The sequence below is a fragment of the Brachyistius frenatus genome, unplaced genomic scaffold, assembly GCF_029030835.1.
Source record: "Brachyistius frenatus isolate BFR_SWC_R1_liver_20210118 unplaced genomic scaffold, ASM2903083v1 Contig_235, whole genome shotgun sequence".
Taxonomy (NCBI): Eukaryota; Metazoa; Chordata; class Actinopteri; family Embiotocidae; genus Brachyistius; species Brachyistius frenatus.
The window spans coordinates 24,314-47,916 of NW_027210834.1; the positions used below are offsets into that span (position 1 = coordinate 24,314).

At 38.6% G+C, this 23,603-nt stretch overlaps 1 protein-coding gene across 9 annotated transcripts in view; it reads right to left on the reverse strand.

Moving 5' to 3' along the window:
* otofa (otoferlin a) overlaps positions 1 to 23,603 on the reverse strand; it is a 72,741-nt gene that overhangs the window by 13,526 nt on the left and 35,612 nt on the right. For 8 of the 9 annotated variants that reach the window (XM_069720138.1, XM_069720132.1, XM_069720139.1 and 5 more), the window contains exons 6-26: positions 16,190 to 16,263; positions 15,886 to 16,012; positions 15,333 to 15,387; positions 12,874 to 13,005; positions 11,188 to 11,250; positions 10,703 to 10,787; positions 10,295 to 10,454; positions 9,737 to 9,923; positions 7,111 to 7,297; positions 5,990 to 6,213; positions 5,192 to 5,300; positions 4,857 to 5,043; positions 4,603 to 4,723; positions 4,179 to 4,279; positions 3,636 to 3,726; positions 3,370 to 3,486; positions 3,044 to 3,196; positions 2,449 to 2,641; positions 1,984 to 2,108; positions 1,756 to 1,890; positions 934 to 1,095 (exon numbers count right to left, since the gene is read on the reverse strand). In XM_069720138.1, coding sequence (XP_069576239.1) covers positions 934 to 1,095; positions 1,756 to 1,890; positions 1,984 to 2,108; positions 2,449 to 2,641; positions 3,044 to 3,196; positions 3,370 to 3,486; positions 3,636 to 3,726; positions 4,179 to 4,279; positions 4,603 to 4,723; positions 4,857 to 5,043; positions 5,192 to 5,300; positions 5,990 to 6,213; positions 7,111 to 7,297; positions 9,737 to 9,923; positions 10,295 to 10,454; positions 10,703 to 10,787; positions 11,188 to 11,250; positions 12,874 to 13,005; positions 15,333 to 15,387; positions 15,886 to 16,012; positions 16,190 to 16,263 — 2,788 coding nt within the window. The remainder of the gene's footprint in view (positions 1 to 933; positions 1,096 to 1,755; positions 1,891 to 1,983; positions 2,109 to 2,448; positions 2,642 to 3,043; positions 3,197 to 3,369; positions 3,487 to 3,635; positions 3,727 to 4,178; positions 4,280 to 4,602; positions 4,724 to 4,856; positions 5,044 to 5,191; positions 5,301 to 5,989; positions 6,214 to 7,110; positions 7,298 to 9,736; positions 9,924 to 10,294; positions 10,455 to 10,702; positions 10,788 to 11,187; positions 11,251 to 12,873; positions 13,006 to 15,332; positions 15,388 to 15,885; positions 16,013 to 16,189; positions 16,264 to 23,603) is intronic. The other variant, XM_069720134.1, reaches the window with a different exon arrangement.

A 23,603-nucleotide genomic window follows, 5' to 3' on the forward strand; every position in this document is an offset into this window, starting at 1 on the left:
AAGTCAGGGGGAATGGATATTTAAAAGAGAACAAAGTGAAAAGGGGATAGTCCCAGAGGAAACATGACCGAATAAAAGTGTGATTGTTCATTTTTTGCACGAAAAAAAGGGTGAGGGGGAAGAAGACAGGAGTATGTGATGATGTAAAGGGCAGACAGCCCAACGGAATAAAAGGAAAAGCAGGTTGGAAAACAAGCAAAACTCAGTTTAACATGAACAGACAGTTGAAGAGACAAAAAACCAAAAACATTTCCGGCAATTTTTTCATGACCTTTTGTGTATGCTCCACATCTTTTAGGGAACCTTGTAGAGTGTTTTTTTTTATTTATTTTTTTTTATTTTTTTATCACTTGTACGTTGTTCGTAAAGCTTTTTGAGATTAAAATTAAATCACTTTTCAACCAAAAATTATAATACCATCTAAATTATTTCTATAAATGCAAATATGAAAAATAAAGGGGACATAATTCCTTTATTAATCAATGTATATTGTCACTTTGACACTTTGTTTTGAACATGGTTATCAAATGCTGAATAACTTTCAGAGTAAGGAATCAACAAATGATGCCCAGTATCGAGATGTGAATGACGAGTGACCACAAGAAAGAACTTTATATTCTACGTTAGTCAGCCAGCTGTCAGTCATTAAAACAACAGTCTAGCATGCTGCTATTAAAAAAACAATACGAAAAAAACTTTGAGCATTTCCAAACTTTCAAGACTTTGTATGAACCCTGTTGGTGGCACGAGTACACAAATGTTTTCTATGAGGGGATCCCTGTTTTGTTTGTATTGTGGAATCATGCAGAAGACATTAGAGACATTTCTGCCAAAGCTTTAATGATTGTCTACAGTTGGTCGAGGTAACAGTGTAGCAGTTAAGAAGATTGCAAACATGAAAGCATTCATACATTGTTGCGTTGCATCTGTTACCTGAAGCAGCTCAAAGGCAGCCAGCAGCTCCCCAGCAATGCAGTTCCCTCTGTAAATCTGGTAGTACTCCAGCTGTGGCGGGAACCTCGGGGGCCCGTAATGCTCATCACACATCTTGATGGTGGGCTTCGCAAATGTCCGACCTATGAACTCTGCCTTACCCTGTGCACGGGAGTTGTGTGAAAACCATCCAGACAAGACGGTAAGGGGATAAGGGAAGGGAGTTAGACGAGGGTGTGGGAGGTGCAGTTTACAGGGCAGCCACTTGGTGTCACTATTGGTCAAAGTAGATATAGCTTGTATACAGCTTGTAAAATAGAACAAAAAAAACACAGTCTAGCTAACAAATAAACTACCAGAGTAAACATTATAGAGCAGCAAAAGGACTACGAGTCATTTGTTAGTGCTCTTAAAAAAACGTTCCTCACTTCTGTTCCATGTTTTGTGAGTATTGTACTCCTACAACTATCTCTGCTGCTGCTGAGGGAGACAAGGTACCTGCACGTTTTTTCAAATCTTCCCAGAGCTCATCAGCAGCTAGATGAACCAAATGATTAATACTACTATTTAAACTTCTGATCAAATACAGCCTCTAAAGTACTAATGCTTTTACACTCTATTTAACCAGCCCAGCATGAGTGACATCAGAATTCATGTGAAGGACAGGGTAGAGTGAGACAAAGGTGGACAGACAGATAGAACGTGAGGGATGGAGAAGCAAAGCACATTTAGTTTTATTCAGATAACTTAAAGCGTTCAGAAATGTTTAACAAGCAGTTTGTCTCCGCTGCATCCATTCCTTCTTGTCGAGCAGGATCCTACCACAGTGTCCTGGTCGTAGATTTCAACCACGATGATCGGAGGGTCGTCTCTCAGCTCACTGGCCTCCCCGAACAGCTCCACATCATCAAACACCAGCAGCTGGTCCCATGTCGGGCAAAGAGTCTCACTCAGAACCTGCAGCATACACGCAAATCAACTCAGCTTTCCCACGATCACTACAAACACACAAACACACGAAATCTGTACTTGTATACACATTCCTGTTACCTCAGTAACCTGGCTGTGTGAGGAGAAGAAGACCCGAGCGAAAGGGTCCGACAGGCCACTGCTGTCAGCGGCAAACAGACTGCGAGCCTGGTACATGTGTGCTCTCAGCTGGAACACCTGCTTCACTGTTGGACACACATCACCATCACATTAACTGGCGATCAATCCCCTCTGTGAGCAACTGTACACTGAAGTTAGAAGTGAACCGCAAAGTAAAAAGTCAATAGTCTACTTCTGAGTGAGTTTGTTTGTTTGTGTTTTGCCTACGATTGATTTTAGAGTTAAAACTTAATGATGAATGAAGAGAAAGCCTAATGCAAAGCTTGATGGTGAAAAAGAGAGAAAATAAATGCAAAACATTATTCTGAATGAAAAGTAAAAGTAAGCGCAAATTGTGTGTAGTTGATTGTAGACTGGATCAGCTCATCAGATGTGTCCAGGTGTCACAGTTTGTCATTTACTTACTGTTGTAGATGAGGCTGACAGGAGGGACAGACTGAAGACCGGAGCCCATTTTATCGGCTTTGATCTCTTCGAACCCATTAGGCAGACCGCTGAGGAAATCCTTCCGTTGTTTGTTGAGGCCCAGCCACAGATACAACTCCAGCTTGGCCTGAACTGTCCAGCCTGCAGGACCAAAGCCCTTCTTACCAGGCAGCTGTGGACACAACAGCAATAAACAGAGCAATTACAAACAAACCACTATTTGAAAAACTACTGCTCCCTGAAGAATCCCTTGAGCAGCTCCGCGTTTAGTATGGATCCACACATTCTCACTTTGATATTGTTATTGCGAGTAAATCATTCAGCAATATGCAGACGATGTTTCATCTTGCCCCAATCCATACATATTAAGCAGCTGTCATAGATTTGCAAGTCAATTCACCATAATGCCTGTAAATACTGTTTCTTGTATCTTGACTATTCACCACTTCTAGTCACCTCACAGTAAAGTGATGAGAAACATTTGAGGTATTTGATTTCAGATGGTTAGAAGCTATCAAAGTGTGTTTCAATGTAACAAGCTAACAAATGAGTAAGAGAGAGGTACTAATAGTACCTTGAAGAAGACAGCTTTGACCTTTCCACAGTCTCTGCCCGTTTCCTCATCCACTATGGAGTACAGGATGTCTTTGGAAGGAATCCGCGCATAAGCAATGCGCTTATTGTTGCTCATCATCCAGACGAAAACGTCTGGGATGCTGTGCTGAGGCTGGACAAAATAAAGACGTGGGACCATTGTTATTGTCTCAAGTTCTTTCCCCAGTGACGACAAACCAAAGAAAATGTTTAAAAACACAATATATTTATCCCGCGAAATGTGAATCGTGTGCACTCACTCTGAGCAGGATTTGGGTTTTATATTACGCAGGAGTGACTTCATACCTCGTCAGCCAGGAAACGGAGCCTCTGCAGGAAGTTCTGCACCAGCTTCAGTTTGTCTTTGATTGTGTTTTTCTTCACCTGAGTCCGAATCTGCTTGGCCTGTTGGCCCACGCTGTCCTGCAGGAGGTCATATGATGAGCGGCAATGATGAAAACAATAGTAACAACAGCTCTGAGATTAGCAACCAAATTCAAGCCATTAATCACAGCTTCCTCTTCCTCTCATGCTACTTCCTTCCTTCTGTATTTGAGAACTGTGAATCATACCATCTCTCTCATGCAGGACTTGAGTCGTTCTCGATCGAGTTTGGTTCTGCCCGCCTGGTTCACATCCTTGTTTGCCAGCATCACAAATCGACTGGAAATAAGCACAACAACAACAAAACACTGAGGAAGAAACACAGTGGTGGGTCGACTACTGATTTGATATCTTAATAAATACACGTATCCCTCCTCTTTTATCTAAAATTAATAAAGATATGGCCATTATACATGTCAGCACACTCGAATAGTGTCGAAAAGGACATGAAAAGAAAGAAAAGGCTTTCACCATGACACCCACAATGACTGTGATTTAGAGATGGCTCACTACAGAGTGCTGCTTGATGAAGATGGCAGAGGTGGCACGCTGTCTTTAGTGAGTGAAGCATTCAATACAAAACTATCAATTAAATGCCATACTAACCAAGGACTTGGAAAGGTTTTAAAACTGTCACTGCAAGTAGAAACTCTATACCAATACTGACCACCGAGGCATAATGTCAGTTTTGATACGAGACCATGACAGATGATTATTGTTATGTCGATTACCTGCAGCCGATGTTGAGCTCCTCCAGCACTCCCCTGAGTCTGCGCTCTGGAAAGGCTTTCTCTGTCTTAATGACCTCCTGAACATCATTCAAACCCTCCTCCTGCCAGGACACGAAAAGTACCGGAGCTTAGAACAAATCAAGTTTGAGTACTCAAAAGTTTATATCCAAAACTTCTGTTATAAATACCCTCTTATCTACACATAACAAGCTAAACTAAGACGGTGGACACGGTAAACCCTATACATGATAAACATCGGACTGTTATCACTACCAGTGCGAGCGTTCTGGCATCCTGATGTTAGCTCAAAGCCCTGTGGTGTCTTAGTTTAGCCACACAGAAATACTGTTATGGCTGTAGACAATTAGATCATTATTGACTGCTACATATCATAGATCCAGCCAAAAGAAAGACGTGTGCTGACCAGCTTGTCTGCAATCTTGTCCATCATGTTGGAATTGTAAAGTCGTCTTCTCTGGTCCTGCCACCAGCTCTTGATGTAGACACACGGCTTCTTTTCAAAGTAGGGAAGATGGAAGTAGTTCCTGGAAAGTTCAAACAAAATGTTAAAATGCTGTCTAACTTCCTTTCACAATTTTTAAATCATACTAAAACAATTTCTGTAATACAACCAGATAGCTTTCTGCTCTTGGGACCTCATGACTCTTGACAACTGACCTGTCAGTGATGACAGGCTTCATGAGAGGAGTTGAGGAGACTGAGACGAGGTCCCCGTCCTCGTCCGCCTCGTCCTCACTGGAGTTCTGGATTAGTTCGCTTTCCTCCTCTTCGTTCTCCCCATCTTTCTTCTTCTTCTTTGCCGACGAAGGTTTGCTCACACCATCTATCTGGTTGCCATAGTTACCTGTTACATGAGCAATCCAGGTGGTTATCGAGTGTGCGCGGTTATAGCAGTAGCTATTGATTATTGTTCGCTGTCTCGTTTTTCTGTTAAAGTAGAGACTTGTGGTGTGCAGGTCAATATAAACAAGGTTTCTGAAAAGTTTATTTACCAATTGTGATTTCAAAAGTGATGGTTTTGTCGCCAATCTTCCTATCGATCATGGTGGCCTCCAGGAAGGAGCCAAAGAGGAAGAACTCTTCAATTTTCCCTGTGGCGCTCTGATGGAAAGACGAAGGCAATAAACGTTTTATTGGAGACAAGAATATTATTTTATTTTAGAATCTGAGGAAGAATTGTTGCAGTTTATCTGTTTGTAATTCACTGTACATATAATATCTGTCTCTTTTCTGAATTATGGAGAAACTTCCATGTATCTCACCAAATTTGACAGTAAGCTCGTAAACTTTTTGGACTTAAAATTTTTCTTCTGTTGCAACTCCAACGTTAAATATCAGCAATCCATTCCTGTTCTCAGAATTTAGTTAACTAATGCATTTCTCAAGTAAACGATACAAAACCACTGATACATACATTTTACTTTGTGTTATAGATTACCCATAATGGGTAAAACCAAATTCAGGTTTAATATTTTAAGGGGCGATCAGATTCTCCTTTAAAGCACATCACTTGATAACTTGCACACACTGAAGATCTCAGGGGAGACATTTACAACATTGCCCCAAAGCCACAACATGAATGTTTGTGATTTCCCTAATGAGCAGTTAAGTACATCTGATCCAATACAATGGCTGATTATGGCATCACTGTGTTTACTTTGGGGTCGAGAGAGGTTATTGATCACAAGTCAAAATAACAGTTTATCTTTGACTCCTTTGTCTGATAATTTTGCTTTCATGTTAAAGTTGGCAGTACACAGATACACTGGAAAAATAGACCAGAGTCTCACCTCAGAGATGTTGGAGACAGTCTCCACCTGCACCTCAGTGGAGCTGATGATCTCAGGTGAAGTGGTGTCCAGGATCTCCACAGCTATGGAGACCAGGAGACGAGCTCTAAAGGACACCCCTTCTCCAAGTCCCTCATTCAGGTCCTGATGCTCATCCATCAGAGTGTACTGACGGGTGGAGCCATACATGTTGACCCAGGCTGGACCCATGGTGGGCAAGAACCCTGAAGAAGGTGACGGAGAAATAAATATCTGTTGGACATTTTATTTCACTACTGTTCCAAAGCTTTCAAAGAGCACTGACCAACAAAAACAGAAACAGATATATATATAAAAAGAGAGCTAGTCATCAAATTATCAACACATTTTGAATTGCAGGAAAGTCAATGTTATTAAAGTTATTATTGGAATTAAGAGTTTATGTCTTTGCCCAGACCTCTGAAAAATGGTCACCAAATAATATTGAACTTTTCACCAGAACCAGTTGTAGCAGAGCTTATTTCAAAGCAGATTTTTTTATTCTTTAACAAGTTTTTTGTCTGGACTTTTAACTCTTGTTCGAAGCACTCATTCCTGTGTTGTAGTTCAAATGCATTTTGCTGCAATCATTAGTAAACAGAAACAGTGCCGAGTCTTTCTCTTCTATTTGGAAAAAAAAAAAAAAAAACCTTCACCCATTGCCAGAAGTGTAAAGTTATCATTTCTGGTAGGTGCAAATTTGACTGAATGCACTGACTATTGACACAACTGTAGAAGCATTTGTGGTTTTGCTTGAGGATAAATGTTGAATGTCCGAGTTTTACGCCTCACTATATAACAGGGCTTAATAATTTCTCATTATGCCTTTCATTTGCAAAAATAAAATTCTCAATGAATCATATTCTTTGGTTTAACATGTGCAAATGTATGCATTGATTGCAAGTCAATTTCAATGTCAGCCACGAAATTCTACTAGACATTAGCCGAGGGTCAGGCAGGTCATGTGGCTCGATTCACAATGTAGCACAGATAATTACTAGCGGCAGTAAAATATTAACCAGTGAAGGTGGAATAATACTTGACAGCTAATCAATGGTCATAAGACAAACTGATGGTATGCTGCCCTGCATGTTTTGACCTACCTTTATCTCCATCATTTGATATCTTGCGTAGGTCGATGAAGTGGGTCCCTATGGCAACATCGTTGACCTTATCCGAGTCTCTAATTTGGACCTTCAGCCTTTTGCAGAGAGGAGGAAAAAGCTCGGTGAAGATGACCATCTCGTTCCAGATTGGTTCGTAGCTGCTCTTCTGGACTGAAGTCTTTCCCTGGAGACACATAAAGGAACTCAGTGAGGTCGAAAATCCAGATACATTTGTAGGGCTCAGTTATGTGGCCACAGCCCTCATGTTATAGTAGCTGATACTGTTGCTTTAACTTTATTGGCTTTATTTGACCTGTGGCCAACTGGATAAACTTTTGATCAGGAGCGAATGTGAATTGCTTGAAGGATAGGAAGTTTGTGCGAGAACACAACTTGTGTTAGCATATATATACAATGAAAGAGTTTTAGTTTGCCTTCATTGTTTTTCATGTTCATGGCCGCAAGGAGATACCTTCCTCAAACCCCATCAATGTGAGAGACAAGGAACAAATTCAATTGGATATCTTCCAAAGTTGCACACGTTTTACTACAAAATGTCTTCTTTGTGTTTCTGTCACCCTGCTACTTGAAGCCCAAAGACAGAGTTGCATAGGGTAGTATTGTAAAAAGAGAGAAAGAATAAACTGTGGATTTTGCTCGTTATCATTTACTCTGATATCACTTTAAGACGGGGATCTCTTTGTGGCCAATATGAATGATAAGATACTACAGAAATACTGACCTTCGTAACTCATAACCCTTTCAATGTATGAATGAATTTGTACAAATACTCTGAAATCAGATAAATATAGATTAAAAGCATTTTATAACTGTAGGCTGAAGGACGTAATGAAACACTTCAAGCTGAAAAACGTAGGTATAAAAGTATAAAACTCAATGCTCAACGAGCAGGTTAACAAGATCTAGCTACAATGCTAAATGCATTGAACAAATCAACAACTGGATGTGCCAGAATTTTCTTCAATTAAACAAAGATAAAACAGAAGTAATTGTTTTTGGTGCCAAGGAAGAACGATTGAAAGTCAGCGCTCAGCTTCAATCACTGATGTTAAAAACCACAAACCAAGCCAGAAATCTAGGTGTAGTCATGGACTCAGACCTCAATCTGAACAGCCATATCAAGACAATTACAAAGTCAGCCTACTATCGCCTGAAGAATATATCGAGGATTAGAGGATTTATGTCTCAACAGGATTTGGAAAAACTTGTCCCTGCATTTATCTTCAGTAGACTCAACTACTGTAACGGTGTGTTTAAGGGTCTCTGTAAAAAGTCAGTCAGACAGCTACAGTCCTCACTAAGATCAAGAAAGTGGATCACATCACTCCAGTTCTGAAGTCTTTACACTGTCTTCCTGTCAAACAAAGAATTGACTTTAAAATCCTGCTGTTGGTTTATAAAGCAATGAATGGTTTAGGGCCAAAATACATTTCTGATCTGCTGCTACTTTATGAACCATCCCGACCCCTCAGGTCGTCTGGGATGAGTTTCCTTTCTGTTCCCAGAGTCAGAACTAAACATGGAGAAGCAGCGTTCAGTTGTTCTGCTCCACATATCTGGAACGAAGTCCCAGAAAGCTGCAGGTCTGCTGCAACTCTCAGCTGCTTCAAATCAAGACTGAAGACTTTTCTGTTTGTTGCCTTTAATTGAACCAGACTCAAGGATGTTGATCAATTTCCTGCATTTCTGCATTTTATTACTGTATTTTATTTCTAAAACTGCACTGCGACTTTTATTCTATTTTTTAGCTTGTTTATTGTTTTAATGACTGTTTTTAATGTTTCGATCGATGTTCTTAATTATTTTTAAATTTGCTTTTCCTTTGCCTGATGTTTTGTTGCTTTTAATAGTTTTATGTGAAGCACTTTGACTTGCCTTGTTATTGAAATGTGCTATACAAATAAACTTCCCTTGCCTTGCCTTACTTTTTTTATTTCTCTTGTTTTTCCTCCTTCTTGCTTTCTTTTTTCTTAATATTAACCCTTTAAGCCCTAAAGGCCCACAATTCGGGGCCAGGGACTAAACTATTATAAAAATATGGAGATATATATACTGATATTTACACATCTGAACAAATCTCACAAGTGTTCCCTTTATTATTACAAATATTTTTTTATTATTATTTTTTATTGTGGTTGCAGAGATATACTCTTTTTGCAATTTCCGAGCAGAAGCCTAAAAAAATAAGGTGTGTTTTTAAAGGGTTAATGAGTATTTATTCATGCTAGGTTTGTGTTAAGTTGTATATGTAGGATAACTGCATCTGTGAAAATGTTTGTATTTAAATTCTGAAAATCCAATGAATTATTTCAACAAAAGGAGCCACTCTAAAGCTTTGGCTATGTAATGGTCCTAAAATATTTAAAACAGGAATGAAATCTTAATGCCTGTCAAAATAAACTATGCCTATGCGGCTCCTTTATAAATATATATGGTATTTATCACTTTCACTGCTGGAGTACCTTTAAATCTTGCATAGATATCCACATTTGTACATATTATCAAACCCACAGAGAATTTCATGGGACAAGTTCTTTGGGCAGGAGTAACAACTGAATAAAGCAGCAAAGAATAGGAGAGAGCAGGATGTGAAGGGAGTTACCTTCTGCCCAGCAAACTGCACTTGAACATAGGGGTCCACCAGGTCTCTGTTCTCTCCTATAAAGGCCTTTTTCACATTAGCCATGATGCTGGTGTTCATTTTAGGAAGTCCCTCGGCGCGGTAGATCTTCACATAGAACCTTGCCCACTGCCTCTCAGCTGGGATGCCCTCTGGAAGCAGGAGATTTCTGCAACACAAACACCACAAAAAACACATTAAGAGACAGGATTGTGGAGTTATTGATTGCATTTAAGAAAATTTCAGTTTGTGGAATGAGCTTTTAGAGACGTGAGATGTAAAATAGGTATTCACATTAACTATTTATTACTGTCAAGGGGAACACATATGTCAATGTCTTTCTGTAAATTATAGACAAATTTCAGGGGTTAATACAAAAAAGCAAACAAATTTGATCTTACAATCTATTGATACACAAATATACTGTGGTATAGCTTCAAGATTTTACATAATTTATTCTACACAGCAAAAAACTGAAATATTATTAGACTACAGTATCTTTTAAAAATGTTTTCAATGTAATCAGGAAGAGCTTCATACCCCTCGATGTCGTCTTCATCAGTCTCATTGGCCTTGTGTGGAGTCTTGATGTTGTCACCCTTCCCAACCACAGCAATGTCACACTTTATATATCCTTTGCAACCCGCTGTGATGTCGTCAGGATCGGACAGGCTGGCCCACTTGTGGTAGAATTGGTGTTCTGGAATAGACGTCAATCAACCAGTTCGTCAGTCAATGAAGCAACAAAACACCAACATTTATTTAATCCTTTATTTTTTCCTTCACAGCAAACTGAAGATAAAACTGTATTTTCATCTTTACATAGACATAGTTTTCCTTTACAAATTTAATTTTGACAAGGAAACATTTAATACATTTTTAAGAAAACTCGGGAGGCATGCTGTGAACAGTATTATATTCTCATTGGAGCTGCAGCTTGTAGTTTACCAGGCTGAGAGTAAACAGTCCCGACATCCATCTTGAAGGTTCCCACCAAGGTCCCGCTCCGTAAAAGGTTTTTAGAATGAATAACCTAATAAGAGAAAAAAGAGAATTAATATTAATATTAATTGAGACTGGAAGATCATGAAATTTATAAAACCTTCAAGTACTGTGAAGAAATGGATGGCTATTGACTTAATGTTATACGAGGGGCTGCATAATGTGTTCAACATTTCATATTAATCATAAAAAGTTACATTCTTCATTCATCCTATTTAATGCAATAACACCAATATCTTTTTTTTTTTTATTATTATTTTTTATCTCCTTACATGTTGTAGGCAGCTTTAACATTTAATGTGTTCCAAAAAATGCTCAGAAGACATTTAATTATTCCTCATTAACTCTAATGTAAGCATGAGGTTTATAGTATAGTAACAGTTTGTTCTGCTGTAGTGCACCATGTACGTTTTGTGGTATGGATTACTTACCGAGAGCTTGATAATCTTGTCGAACATGACATCAGGAGGGACGTGGAAATCAAAGACAAAATACTGCAGAGAGTAGAAAAAGTTTTCCCATTAAAATGTAGATACTTAAGCCTCTATTATACACAAGGGTACTGGTTAACACATTGTTTTTTTTTAGATTTACTCTGGCAGTAACATGTGCCAACACAATTGGGTCTACATAACTTGAATTTAACAAAAATGTTCCAAAAATACAAAAATCAGGACCATGAAAATCCACTTTGACTGAGCCTCTGAACTTTCTGCAAGAAATGGTAATTACAGTCTCTTCAAACAGAACCTATGTATGATATACAGTAAGCCTTCTATAATCTCGACATAGACGTATAATTCAGGCTAAAATATGTACAGCATATTACATTAAACTTAACTAAGAAAAAGGTGGATGACTCGAGTACTTTACTCTTTAAATAATGTATACCTCATAAAGCCTTAATATCCGACACTGTATTTACAGCGAGTATGTTAAATTGTTTATTTTTCTCAAAATCAGTTGTAAAAGGTAATATTATACAATATGTTTCATGATGATGTAGCGTTTCCGATATTATCAGTGACCCTTTAAACAACAGAGATGATTATTTTTTCCCAATTTCGGATTATTTCTGAGAAATGTAAGGCCAGCTGAAATAGCACAGATGCCTAAAAAGATGGATCCAAAGCAGTCTCGATATGAGCAGAGAAAGCTTGAAGGACTGTCATCTTAATCACTCAGGTTACCAGTTTGTCTGTCCACAGGGGATTTTCAGACAAACAGAAAGAGTCGATAACAGATAAACTGTCACTTTCACTCCCTGTAGGGTACAACAAAGAGGCTGAGCTCCCATCACTACCGACTAACCCTTCACATCCTATCAGCGGTTCTCTGCTATGCAGAATCACTGCTGCCAACAGCTGCAGTTTAGGCTGTTTATGTAGCATTTTAAAGTCAATAAATCATTGCACCATTTTAGTTTTAAAGAGGGTACTGGCAACCTCTTCTGTACTTCGCATTTTTAATTCAGGGTTAGAGGGGAACAGGGAAAAAAGATGTCTTGAGAAACAACTGCTCCCACTTCCTTTACCCGAATGCTCCACAATGCAGCTAATGGATTTCATGTTGAGCAGGATGTAGAAATAGGATTTTTAGAAATTCAAAGTTGTGTCCCAAAACAAAGAAGTTGCTGCTTTAAATCCAAAACAATGAACTGAAAGAAGCTAAAAGGCCGTATAGACCTGAGGAGAACTGCAGGGTCGGGTGATAAATTGTGTTTGGATTCGTTACTACGGGAGACATTGTTACAGTAATATAGAAATAATAATCATAGCTGCTGTAAGTTACCGTTTTCTTTTAAACTAAATTTTGAAGAATATTTTATAGAATATCATAAACTATGCATTCATCTTTCAGAAATTTAGCGCTGACTGCAAGTGATCGGGCATGTACCCTGTATATACAATACAATACACTGTACCTCAATGTTGGCTATAATGTTGTTTAAGGAAGTCAATTTATTGCATCGATACAATACTGCACAGGTTGACAAATGTTTTTATGGGATAGACAAAATGAAGCGAGCATTAATAGGAAAAACTTAGCTTTCAGGATATTATAATTTGTCCAGGGTCTACTTGCAGTTTGAATTTTAAAAGATTTAAAGGTCTCACCTCATTGTAGTATGGACAGTTAGTGGATTCCTTCATGGATGTGTACTTCTTGTCATCTCCAATCTCCACACACACCACTGGGTCCATGTTGAGTCCAATAAGCTGTCGGGCCTCGATCACTGTGATGTTGATCTGACATTGTTGGACATTCATACGTCAGTTCTGACTCTGAAAACTTAAACAAGCTGACTTTCCTCCAACAGTGAGTCAACAAACAGCAATGCCTTCACTGTAAATGACTCAACTGCACAGTAATTACCCTGAGGATAATTCAAAGAGAGGCACATCTTTTACAAAGTAGTCTCAGGGGTTTTGCCAGTCTGCACTATTTTAGCCTGTGGTTTTCCTCTGACATCTCCCCAGGCTAAAGTAATGTAGCATTTGATGGACAAACTAGAGCCAAGTCGAAGATTTCTACTTCTGAGCAATATCCCCCTGGTTTAATTAGTCTTTGGATGATGAAGAGGAACAGAGGGAAACAAGAAAGAAAGAGGGGGTGAGTCTGCAGCCCACGATTACACCAAGATTCCTGTCTGGTTTTCATATTTTTAAATTAAATAGGCCATGAAAATGGGCCAAAGGCTGGCATTTGAGGATTGTTACACTGTGTTCTGTTACTTGTTTTTATTGCTGTTTTGGAGAATAAATGAAGTGTGGCAATCACAGCAGGAAAACAGCCCTGATTGTAAAGAAAACTAACAGTGTGTCTATATTTGTGGATATATAAATATGTGACACAGTGGGGGACTGAGAGGCACAGTGGTGCAGTGGTTAGCATTGTCACCTCACAGCTGAAAGGTTTCAAGTTCGATTCTGGGGCTGGGCCTTTCTGTGCGGACTTTGGATGTTCTCCCTGCTGCCTCCCACCATTAAAAAAAAAACATGCATCTCAGGTTAATTGGTGATTCTACAAAAAAAAAAAATTGCCCTTAGGTGTGAATGAGAGCATGAATGGTCTTTGTTTTGGTCTGTCTCTATGTGTTGGCCCTGTGATAGATTGGGACCTGTCCAGGGTGTACCCTGCCTTCACCCAAAGTGAGCTGGGATAGGCTTCAGCCCCCGGGTACAGGTAATGGATGGACATTGTGGGATGCTTAATCCAAATGCAAAAAAGTAAACTGTAATTCTTACACATAAAAAAAGGATACAACTTTTTACTTCGTGAGGTAAATTTTGATACTTCTGGGCAGAAACCAGCATGCTGTTTCATCTTAGTTTTAACACCAAGCTAAATGACTTCAAAGTCTTACTGTATGGTAAGTATTGAGCTGGAGACAGGAGATGATGAGCTTAATATAGCATAAAGAAATGTAAAACAACAATGGTTGGTTTTATAGGTGCAGCATCTCTGCTGTTTGCCAAGAAATAGTCAAAGTGTATCAATTAAACAAATGAGATTGAACATGTTAATTTGAGCGTGCAGCCCATAACCAAGGTCTTTCAAAAAACAGCCTAGTTGTTTGGACCCCCCACCAGTCTTTATATTGAGCCGAGGTAATTGCTGCTAGACACCAGCTCTGTGCACAACACACAAATGTGAGATTGGCATGTTGCTCTCCTCAAGGAAGATAACAAGAGTATTTCCCCAAAATTTGGAACTAAGAATATATTCTATGTGGCACTCCAATTAAGACTCACCAATTCAGTATCTGACAAAATATGAAATATGCTCACGTTTTTGTTAAATTTACTCTTAATTAAAGTATTGAGTCTTGAGTTATGGCCACAAACTTGGGAGGTCACTGTAACCTGTGACCTTTGGCCACCAAAATCTAATCCGTTTATCCTTTAGTCCAAGTTAATGTCTGTGCCACATTTGAGGGAAAAAATTCCCTCAAAGTATTTCTGAGATATTCATGGACGTGACATCACCGTGACCTTGACTTTTGACCACAAAAATTCTGCAAAAAAAATGTGTGCCAAATATGAAGCAATTACCTAGAAGTGTTCCTGAGATACTGTGCTCGTGAAAATGGGACAAACGTAAGGTCACAGTGACCTTGACCTCTGACCCTTGATCACCAAAATCCATTCAGTTCATCCTTGAGTCCAATTTGTACCAAATTTGAAGAAATTCCCTTTTGGTGTTCCTAAAATATCGCATTCACTGGAATGAGTCAACATGAGGTCAGAGTGACCTTTGACTTCTGAAATTCATCCTTGGAACCAAGTGAACGTTTGTGCCAAACTTGAGGAAATTCCCTCAACTTGTTCTTGTGTTCACAAGAATGGGACATAAGGATAACCCGGAAACAGAATGACTCCACTCGTGGTTATCGCTAGTGCAGAGGCTAAAAACCTCAACAACAGTAGAAGGAACCATACAGGAAGTCACACACTGACACCCAAATTCACATCCATCGACCTGCATTTGGACCAACAAGTCATACATACAACAAGACACACAAGTGCTTATGCGCTCACATGGAAAAGACCCAGAAAAATACATACACACATACCTGATAATCCACTGGTCGTCCGGAGCTTGGTTCCATCTTGATATCTGGCTTTGACCTTAAGAAATACAACACAATCAGTGATTTTCCTACGGTGGACTGACAGAGTACATTCTCTTGTGCTCAAACAGTGAAAACTGGAAGCATCTGGGCAAAACCTTAATTTTATGTGTAAATCTTAAATGAATACTTTTTTTCCATCTTCAGAATTAGTTTAAATATATATATATATTAAATAAATATATACAGTGAGCTAACACTGCACAATCACCTTCAATCATGTGGAGTTTGAGATGTGCAGTACTGACAGAGGCCATTAAACAGGTAGAAGTATATCTACAAATATACGACTAAGTAAGTATATCTAACTTCCTTCAATGTTGGCTGTACTGAGATCACCTAGTTTTGTCTCCCGCAAAATGCCCTAAGTGACAATAAGTGACATAGACAGCCTAATCTCATGACCTCAGTAACGGACTTTCCAGCTGTGAAATTTCTCTTCAAGTCTGCACTTTCCTCTATCATGTTAGGGTGTGTGTGAGTCAGTGTTTAGGACCTCTTATTGGAAACGTTGGTGGTGACTGCAGTAACGGAGGCCAGAGAAATGGTGTCTGGGTCCAGTGCTCCAGCAAGACGCATCGCTTTTCTGTCTAGGTCCTCCATGTCCAGGACTGCTGGCTCATCTGATCAAAACAAGCAAATCACCAGTTACAGACCGAGACAGGATATTTCAAAGGCCTCCAGTATTTTTAATATTCAAATTACACCACTTTTAGGCCTATACATGAATAAATAATTCAATAGTTTCAGATTAGATTTTCAGTTTTAGCAAGATGGCCATGTGTTGTGCAAAGTTTTACCTCCTTTCTTGTGGTCGTCTTTATAGCTCTTAATCTTGCCGAGCTTCATGGCTGAGAAAACCCCCTTCCCTGCTCTGGTGAAGGAGAATAAAACAGTGAGAATGAGAGGAGGTAAGAGGGAAGTGATATCTTGAAAGTGAACTGTCTGACTCTCTGCTGATCCATCCTCAGATCAACCAACTTCATACTGTGAGTAGACACATACCTAAAGAAGAGATTAGTTTACATTAAATGCTGATTTTATCTTTAGCGAAGACCACATTGCTCACATGTGTGCATACTGAAAAAGCAATTCAACACCATAAGGTTGTCCATATATCATAGATGTCTTTGTAACCTGGCTGGGCATTTAATTCCAGTTGATTTAATCCCCCCCCATCACCACCAACCAATTCTCCAGACCCTCAATCACAAAACAAGAGTATCCAGTATCTCCACATTGATATTATCTGGATCACATATCACCGCAACAACAAAGAGCTTGTGATGTCATCAGCAGGACGACAAATGAGGGGCCTTAATAATTAAAAATGAGTGTGACCATCCAATTTGCTGCGGATATGGATACATGTCAGGAAATTAATGAACAGGAGGGTTTTTCCTTTTGTTTCCTCAGGCATTTAGAGTCGAGTATATCAAAGTTCAGCTTGTGCTTTGATCTTTCCTCCATTATTCTGAAGCAACCGTCAACCGCATTTCAGGGAATATGGAAAACTTTAAACATATGACATCATCTCAGTAGACGAGTTCATGGCAAAGTGCTAAGAGCAGTTCAAAGCAGTCTGGAACCCCATGATTACAAATAAAAATCACAAAATGCTGAGGAACATAAAGTTTCTCCCCACAATTTACTGTAAATCAAGGCATTTGCATTTCAGGATTTGGTTTCTGTCTACATCATGTCTGTAAACCAAAGTTTGAGCAGTTTGATTCTAGCTAGGAGGTAAGTTTGAATTAACAGTATTGCCTGAAAAATCACAAATACTTAACTGTATAATAAGATTTCAGAATTTCAAATTGATTGATTTGCAGACAGCAATAATAATCAAGTCATTTATCATGCAATTACTGGTTCTAGCTTTTCAAATGAGAGGATTTGCTGCTTTTTCAGTTTTATATCACTGTAAACTGAATTTCTTTGAGTTAATGACTGACTTTGAAGACAGATAAATTGACTTAAAACCAATTTTATGATTAAAATTAACGTGAGTTGCATCCTTATTTAATCCTAAACCCATTTCCTTGTCTCCCTATGAATCAACTATAAACTACCAGAAGGAAATACACAAACACAATGTGTCAAAAGCATTTTTCATACATACCACATGAAAGACAACACAGACAGGTCAGATCACCATAAATCCACCCCAAGCTTTTTCCTATTTTGAACTATATTTCCATATGCTTCACCTGTCAGCTGCAGAAAGTACAAACCACCCGGGCATGTAAGAGTTGGACAGATGAGTGGATGATGCAGGGCAGACAGGAGGGGAGGGAGACAGAAACAGGTCGAGGGACATGGTTGGAGATACAATGAGAGGGGAAGGATGAAGGGGCTGGGCACCAATAAAGACGATCTTTGTAGAAACATGAACAGTCAGTCTCCTCGAGACTTCAAAACAAAACAGTTAATGAAATACTCTTCTTTTATATTTTACTTATTCCAACAGACCATTATTGTTCCATGCTTATAAAAGAAAATTTTACAATGAAATTACTCCAAGCAATATGGTACAAAAAACAGTACCTCAAACTGTACTGTATTTGGTGAAAGTAAAAATGAGGCAAATCTTACAGGCACCAATTAAGTGTTTTGAGAATATACAAAAGTAAGTGTAAAACAAAGCATTAACACCTTCCGGCCTTCTTCACACCTGGCATGCATCTCCGAGCACGTCTTGAGTGACCAGTTGTGATTGGCGCTCATTTCCCAGCTCTATATGCAAACAAACAAGTACATCATTTCTGTTTGCAAAGATCACATGGGTTGTTGTTTTTAGTTGGTGAGAGGCAGCAATACACTGGCCTGCCAAGTCTCCTGGAAACTATAAGAAGAAATCAAAACACTCAGCTTTTTCTTCTTGTTTTGATCTTTAATATGATGCCATTGATGTACAAATGAGTACTACTGAGTAATGAGTTTTATTTACTTGTCTTTGGCTCCCTTCACTCTCTTTTCCTTTCCTTTGCTGACTCAAGTAAGAATAAGTACACAGAAACATCAGAGGAAAATTCTTTCGGCAGGAGGATATGTGAGAGTTTAAATTGATATGAACTTTGAAGGTTTTTCATATATTTTAAACAAGCCATCCTTTTATTCAGATTTAATGATGAAATGAAATGCTACCTTCAAAGGTGTCAGTTGGAAGCAAGGAAAGTTCACAACTGGTGTTTCCTAATAGAGTAATATAAATATGCAAATTCACACAGTACTTTGGGAGTTTGAAAGTAAAACTCTCAAAATGTCAAATTTGAAAAGAACAGAGAGAAGCGGTGACTTGTTGAGAGGTTGAAGCTGATGCTACACTTATTATTTCCTTCGATTTGAAATAAAGACTCCAAATGCGCTGACTGCACACCAAGCAAACACAAATAAACATCTTGAATTCGAAGTTATGCACTTTCAATGTAAGAAGATAACAAACCTATGAAAAGCACAGCGCATTGTATGAAAAGCACAGCTATGGATATCCACAAAGCACCGAAGCAGAGAAACATACTGTATATGTGATGAAAATGAACTGTGGCTGTATGTCTGGGGGTTATTGTGTGCAAATCAATAATACATGATAGCATGCATAAATGATCTCATTACGCATGTAAATTGCAGCAAATATCAATTATCTGACTGAAGCAGAATTATTCACAACAAAAGTTTCAAACTACGTGAACAATATTTTCCTCATCTTGAATCTGCATGTCAAGCAGTGGAATAAGGAGCAGAGGATGATGGTGTAAGCTGCAGTTAAATCAGAGATCTAGCTGTGAATGTCTTCTTTTATCTATTCTATTGACAGCATGAATAACTATCACCCCCTTTCAAAAATTGGATCCCTGAAAATGATCTGCATCTTTACTGTAACTGTAATTCTTTAGCCACGGCGGTAAGGATTCAGGTCACTAGTACAATATCAGCCACTACACAAGTATCAAGTGGTATGTACTGTATATACTCTGGAAACAAAACATGTGCTGGACTAATCCTTTCTATGTTTAAATCCTGTTGGACACTCCATCTTATTGATGTTTCTTTTGTGATGTATAATGATCAGGTTTCATACCAACTTCTTTTTAGTAGCCAATAGAGTGCCACAAGGTTCTGTGCTTGGCCCAATATTATTTATATGTAACAAAAAAAATAGTACTACTCCAATTCCAACTCATATCCATTTCTATGCAGATGACACAATTTTGTATGCATATGATTCTTCTCAAACTCTTCCCATGCCTAGAACACAGTCTCTCATAAACGTTCATTAGGCATTTCTGCATAGCCTCAGGCTCAGTGCACATACAACAAAATTCCTCACTAATAGTAAGAGCAGAACAGTGACTTTGAATTATATACTCTACATTGTCATGATGTTTAATGTGTTTCATTTTATCTATTTGCAAGTTTCCTCAAGAAGTTTCAGACACACACTAAACTTTGTTTCAGATTAAAATAAATGAATAAAGGAAAGATAAAACATTACCCAGCAGTGCTTAATAATTCATTGATATATACTATATATTCTGCTCTGGGGCTTTGCTGAATGGAGCTCAATGAGATAAAGTATACACACCTGTTCTCTGTCTATTCCACACATGGATTGGATTGGATATTTCGGTGCTTCCAAGATCCCCTCCACTGAGCCAGACAAAGATCGGCTCTGCCTCATAACACAGTTGGGGAATGAGAACCCTCACTAAACCAGAACACTCTGTCCTGAATCATTATTGAATGCCCTGCAGTCCCCACCTAGTCCCCCCCCCCACCCCCACCCCCATCTCTCTCTCTCTCAATGCTCCATCTATTTTTTGGCAGAATTCCACTTTGACAACTTCAACTGATGAAACAGAACTTTATTATTATTTATCATTCTTGTAATAGTAATATCTCTTCTCAAGTGCTTTTAATTGCTGCTTCATTTGCCTATAAGGTAGTTAATTGATTCAACAATTGATATTCCTTGCCTATGATCTACCAAGTGTTTGCTTACAACTTTAGTCTCATTAGTGTCACAGAATTCAAAGCTTATACAAGTTTAATCACTTCACACGCAAAAAAGTCCTTTGAGACTTCATGGCCTACATACAGTACATTAAACTACTTTTTTTTTTGAAAACTCACGGGTCCGCATTGTACGTTTGGGATTTTTTTATCTGTATAGTAAACACACTTTCACAATATTTAACAGTGTGCGTGTATGATATGCAAAGAAGGTATGAAGTACGGTGAGGAAAATAGAGCGGAAGGAGGGAGATGCACATTACGCAACAATATTTTTTCTATGACCACGCACCGCTTTAAAAATTTTAACATTCACTGCAAATAGCACATATTCTACTCTGTTATTGCTTCAACTGGGCTGGAAAACAAAATCTCTGGACAATACACGTTGATTAAGACCGCATCAAAGGGTTTTCAAGACATAATGTTCCTCTTTTCTTGACATTCTTGATGACATTTAAGGAATTCCAAAACCACTTTCCTGTATGAAATCTTATGTATAAATAATATTCTCTTCTGAGTAGATCAGCTCCTCTAAATCTCCAAGGATTTTCCAACTCATATTTGGGACAGACACAGTTGATGCAGAAACTGGGATTTACCCAAGAGGCATGTTTTCATGTCGTCATCGTCTGCTTCCTCATCAAAGCTTGGAACAAAAAGCAGCATAGAAACGGACTCAAAGGGTTCGCATTTGCACAACGACAGCAGTATCACACGCTGAGAATAACAACCAGTGCAAACTGCAGCAAAACGCAACAGCAGAGGTGACAAACACAAAGCAGTCCCTCAAGAGAACACGGGTATCGGAGAAGAAATAAGCAATGTCAAAGAGTCAAAAGACAACTGCTTCAATCGAGCATCTGTCTCAGCAGAAAGAAACAAGCAGGAGAACAGCTGAACAGGAATATGCATACATCCTTTAAACAATTTAAAGCCTGGCATTGAAGATTGAAGATTGACATTTTTATTTGATCGTACAGATAAAAATAAACAAATAATAATGATACTGTATATATTTTTACAGCAGATGTTACTAAGCCTTAAACAGAAAGGGAGTGTAAAGCCTTATCTGTGATTGGAGTGTGTCAACAATGTTCTGACTCACTGATCTGAGGAATTTTGCTGGAAAGGTTTTTCTGTATGTTTGACAGTTGAAAACTTGCAATGAAGTACAGTAATTGTGTATTACAATTATTACAATGTGCGGAAGACTGCGTCTGGTGTGTATTGGACATCAATAACAGCTGTATATACAGCATGTGAGTTTAACAATGAAATGGTGATTATTTCTGGATAAAAAAGTACGTAAAATCTTTGTCCATGCACACAAACACAGATGTTTTAAATGACTCTGATTAGACTAGTAGTCAGGTTAAAACTGCATGAAATCCTCTTGAAATTTTTCCATTTGCTGTTAGGACAATAAATGGTTAGACTTTGTGTTTATTTTTACTTATAATAGAATGAAATCATTTTTGTATTCACACGCCTTCTACGTAGTTCATCACCTTCTGAGAATGCTAAATATTTGCCTGGTTCTTGCAGTTTTAGCATAATTTTTAGCATCATGTTTCTATTTATCAAGAGCAATTATTTGCACAGTCAATTGCATGATGTAGATGATGAAAAATCTACAACAGCATGTTAAATTGTCCCCACTGCAATACAACCGACAAGAGAATGAACAGGCTTTAGAAAAGATCTTATCAGTCAACATGTGTGGAAAAAAAACATGTGAGTGGAGCCTTTACCAACCTATACAATTAATAAAACTTACACAAAATCTACATGAAAAATCTATGTTGTATATGAACGCCATGTTTCTGTATTAAAAGACATATCCAGCAGACCCACTGAGATAAGGATGGGAGAGATAAAAGACCACACAACACCTGCACCAAAGCACTGAGTGATGATACATCATCACCGTGTGACGCCGGGGCTGTCTTTGAAGTTACGCCAATTTACACTGATGAAGAAATGAATCCCACACTTGGCACAAAATCATAAATACTGTAAATCAACACTTGTTTGAATAAATTAGCATCAGTAACATTACACTGAGGATTGATTTGATGTTATGCAAATGGATCATGCATATTTAAATTGTTTGAATAAACATAATGACTATTTACAGCTATATGTTTCAGTGGAGCAATATTGATTAATGTATGAATTGTTTTTATAGAAGAAAAAAAAAGGTTCTTTTTGCCCTTCGCATCAGTGTTAAAGTAGGATCATACTCCAAAGTGCAACCCTTTTTTCTCATTGTTTTATTTCCAGCATTTGATGTCCACAGATCAAATGACAGCGGGAACCTCAAACCCATTCTCTTCATGTTCTCCCTTGAATGGCCCATCCAGCAGATCTGCTTCACCGGCAGTAAAACCACACAGAAGGTGATTTATTTATTAGAAATAACAAAACCACTGCCAGGCTGGCTTATTATGGTGTTGCAGATAGCGCTTTATGGGTGCGGCCATCCTGCAAGGCCCGGGAGATGATGTGGAGGTGGGGTAGGGGAGAGGTGGTAGCAGGGGGATGGTGAACTTTGGGTGCAATTCCACTTAGTTAAGGGGATGAGGAGAAACCGATATGCCTTAATAAGGCAGCTAAGATACTGTATAATGAAATTCGATCTGCCCTAAAAAACTTTTTCTACAACAAGCATACATGACCTTTAGTCTGCAGCGGATCCAACAGAAATAGTCAGCAGTGGGCAGAGCTGCATGTATCATGACAGAGTTCTTCTGAAACTCGTTCATCATTAAACACAGAACGGGAGTCTGCCTCTGGAATTCTCTAAAAATAAAATATAACTCTCTTTCAGAGTCTCAGAATGACTTCCTGCAGCTGATGGCTGTCTTTTAAAGTTTGGCCATAATTAATACCTGGAAGGGACGAATTTGAGGAGACATTATTGTGAGATATTTGCATGAAATAGGGATAAAACAGACACACAAAACCAAACAGGCGGAAAATCAGCAGCAGGCTGTGGGAGATATACTTTGAGGCTAAACTGCTTATGACTTTCTCCCCCTTTTTCGCCTCCTCATCCTCCTTCCTAGAGGAATGAGAGAATCATTCCAGGTTATCATCTCCTACGCATTTATGCATCATTACCAGAATAAGGACTATTACCAACTGGCTGTGGAGAATTAAGACACAATAAAAATATATTTAGAAAATTTAATTCTG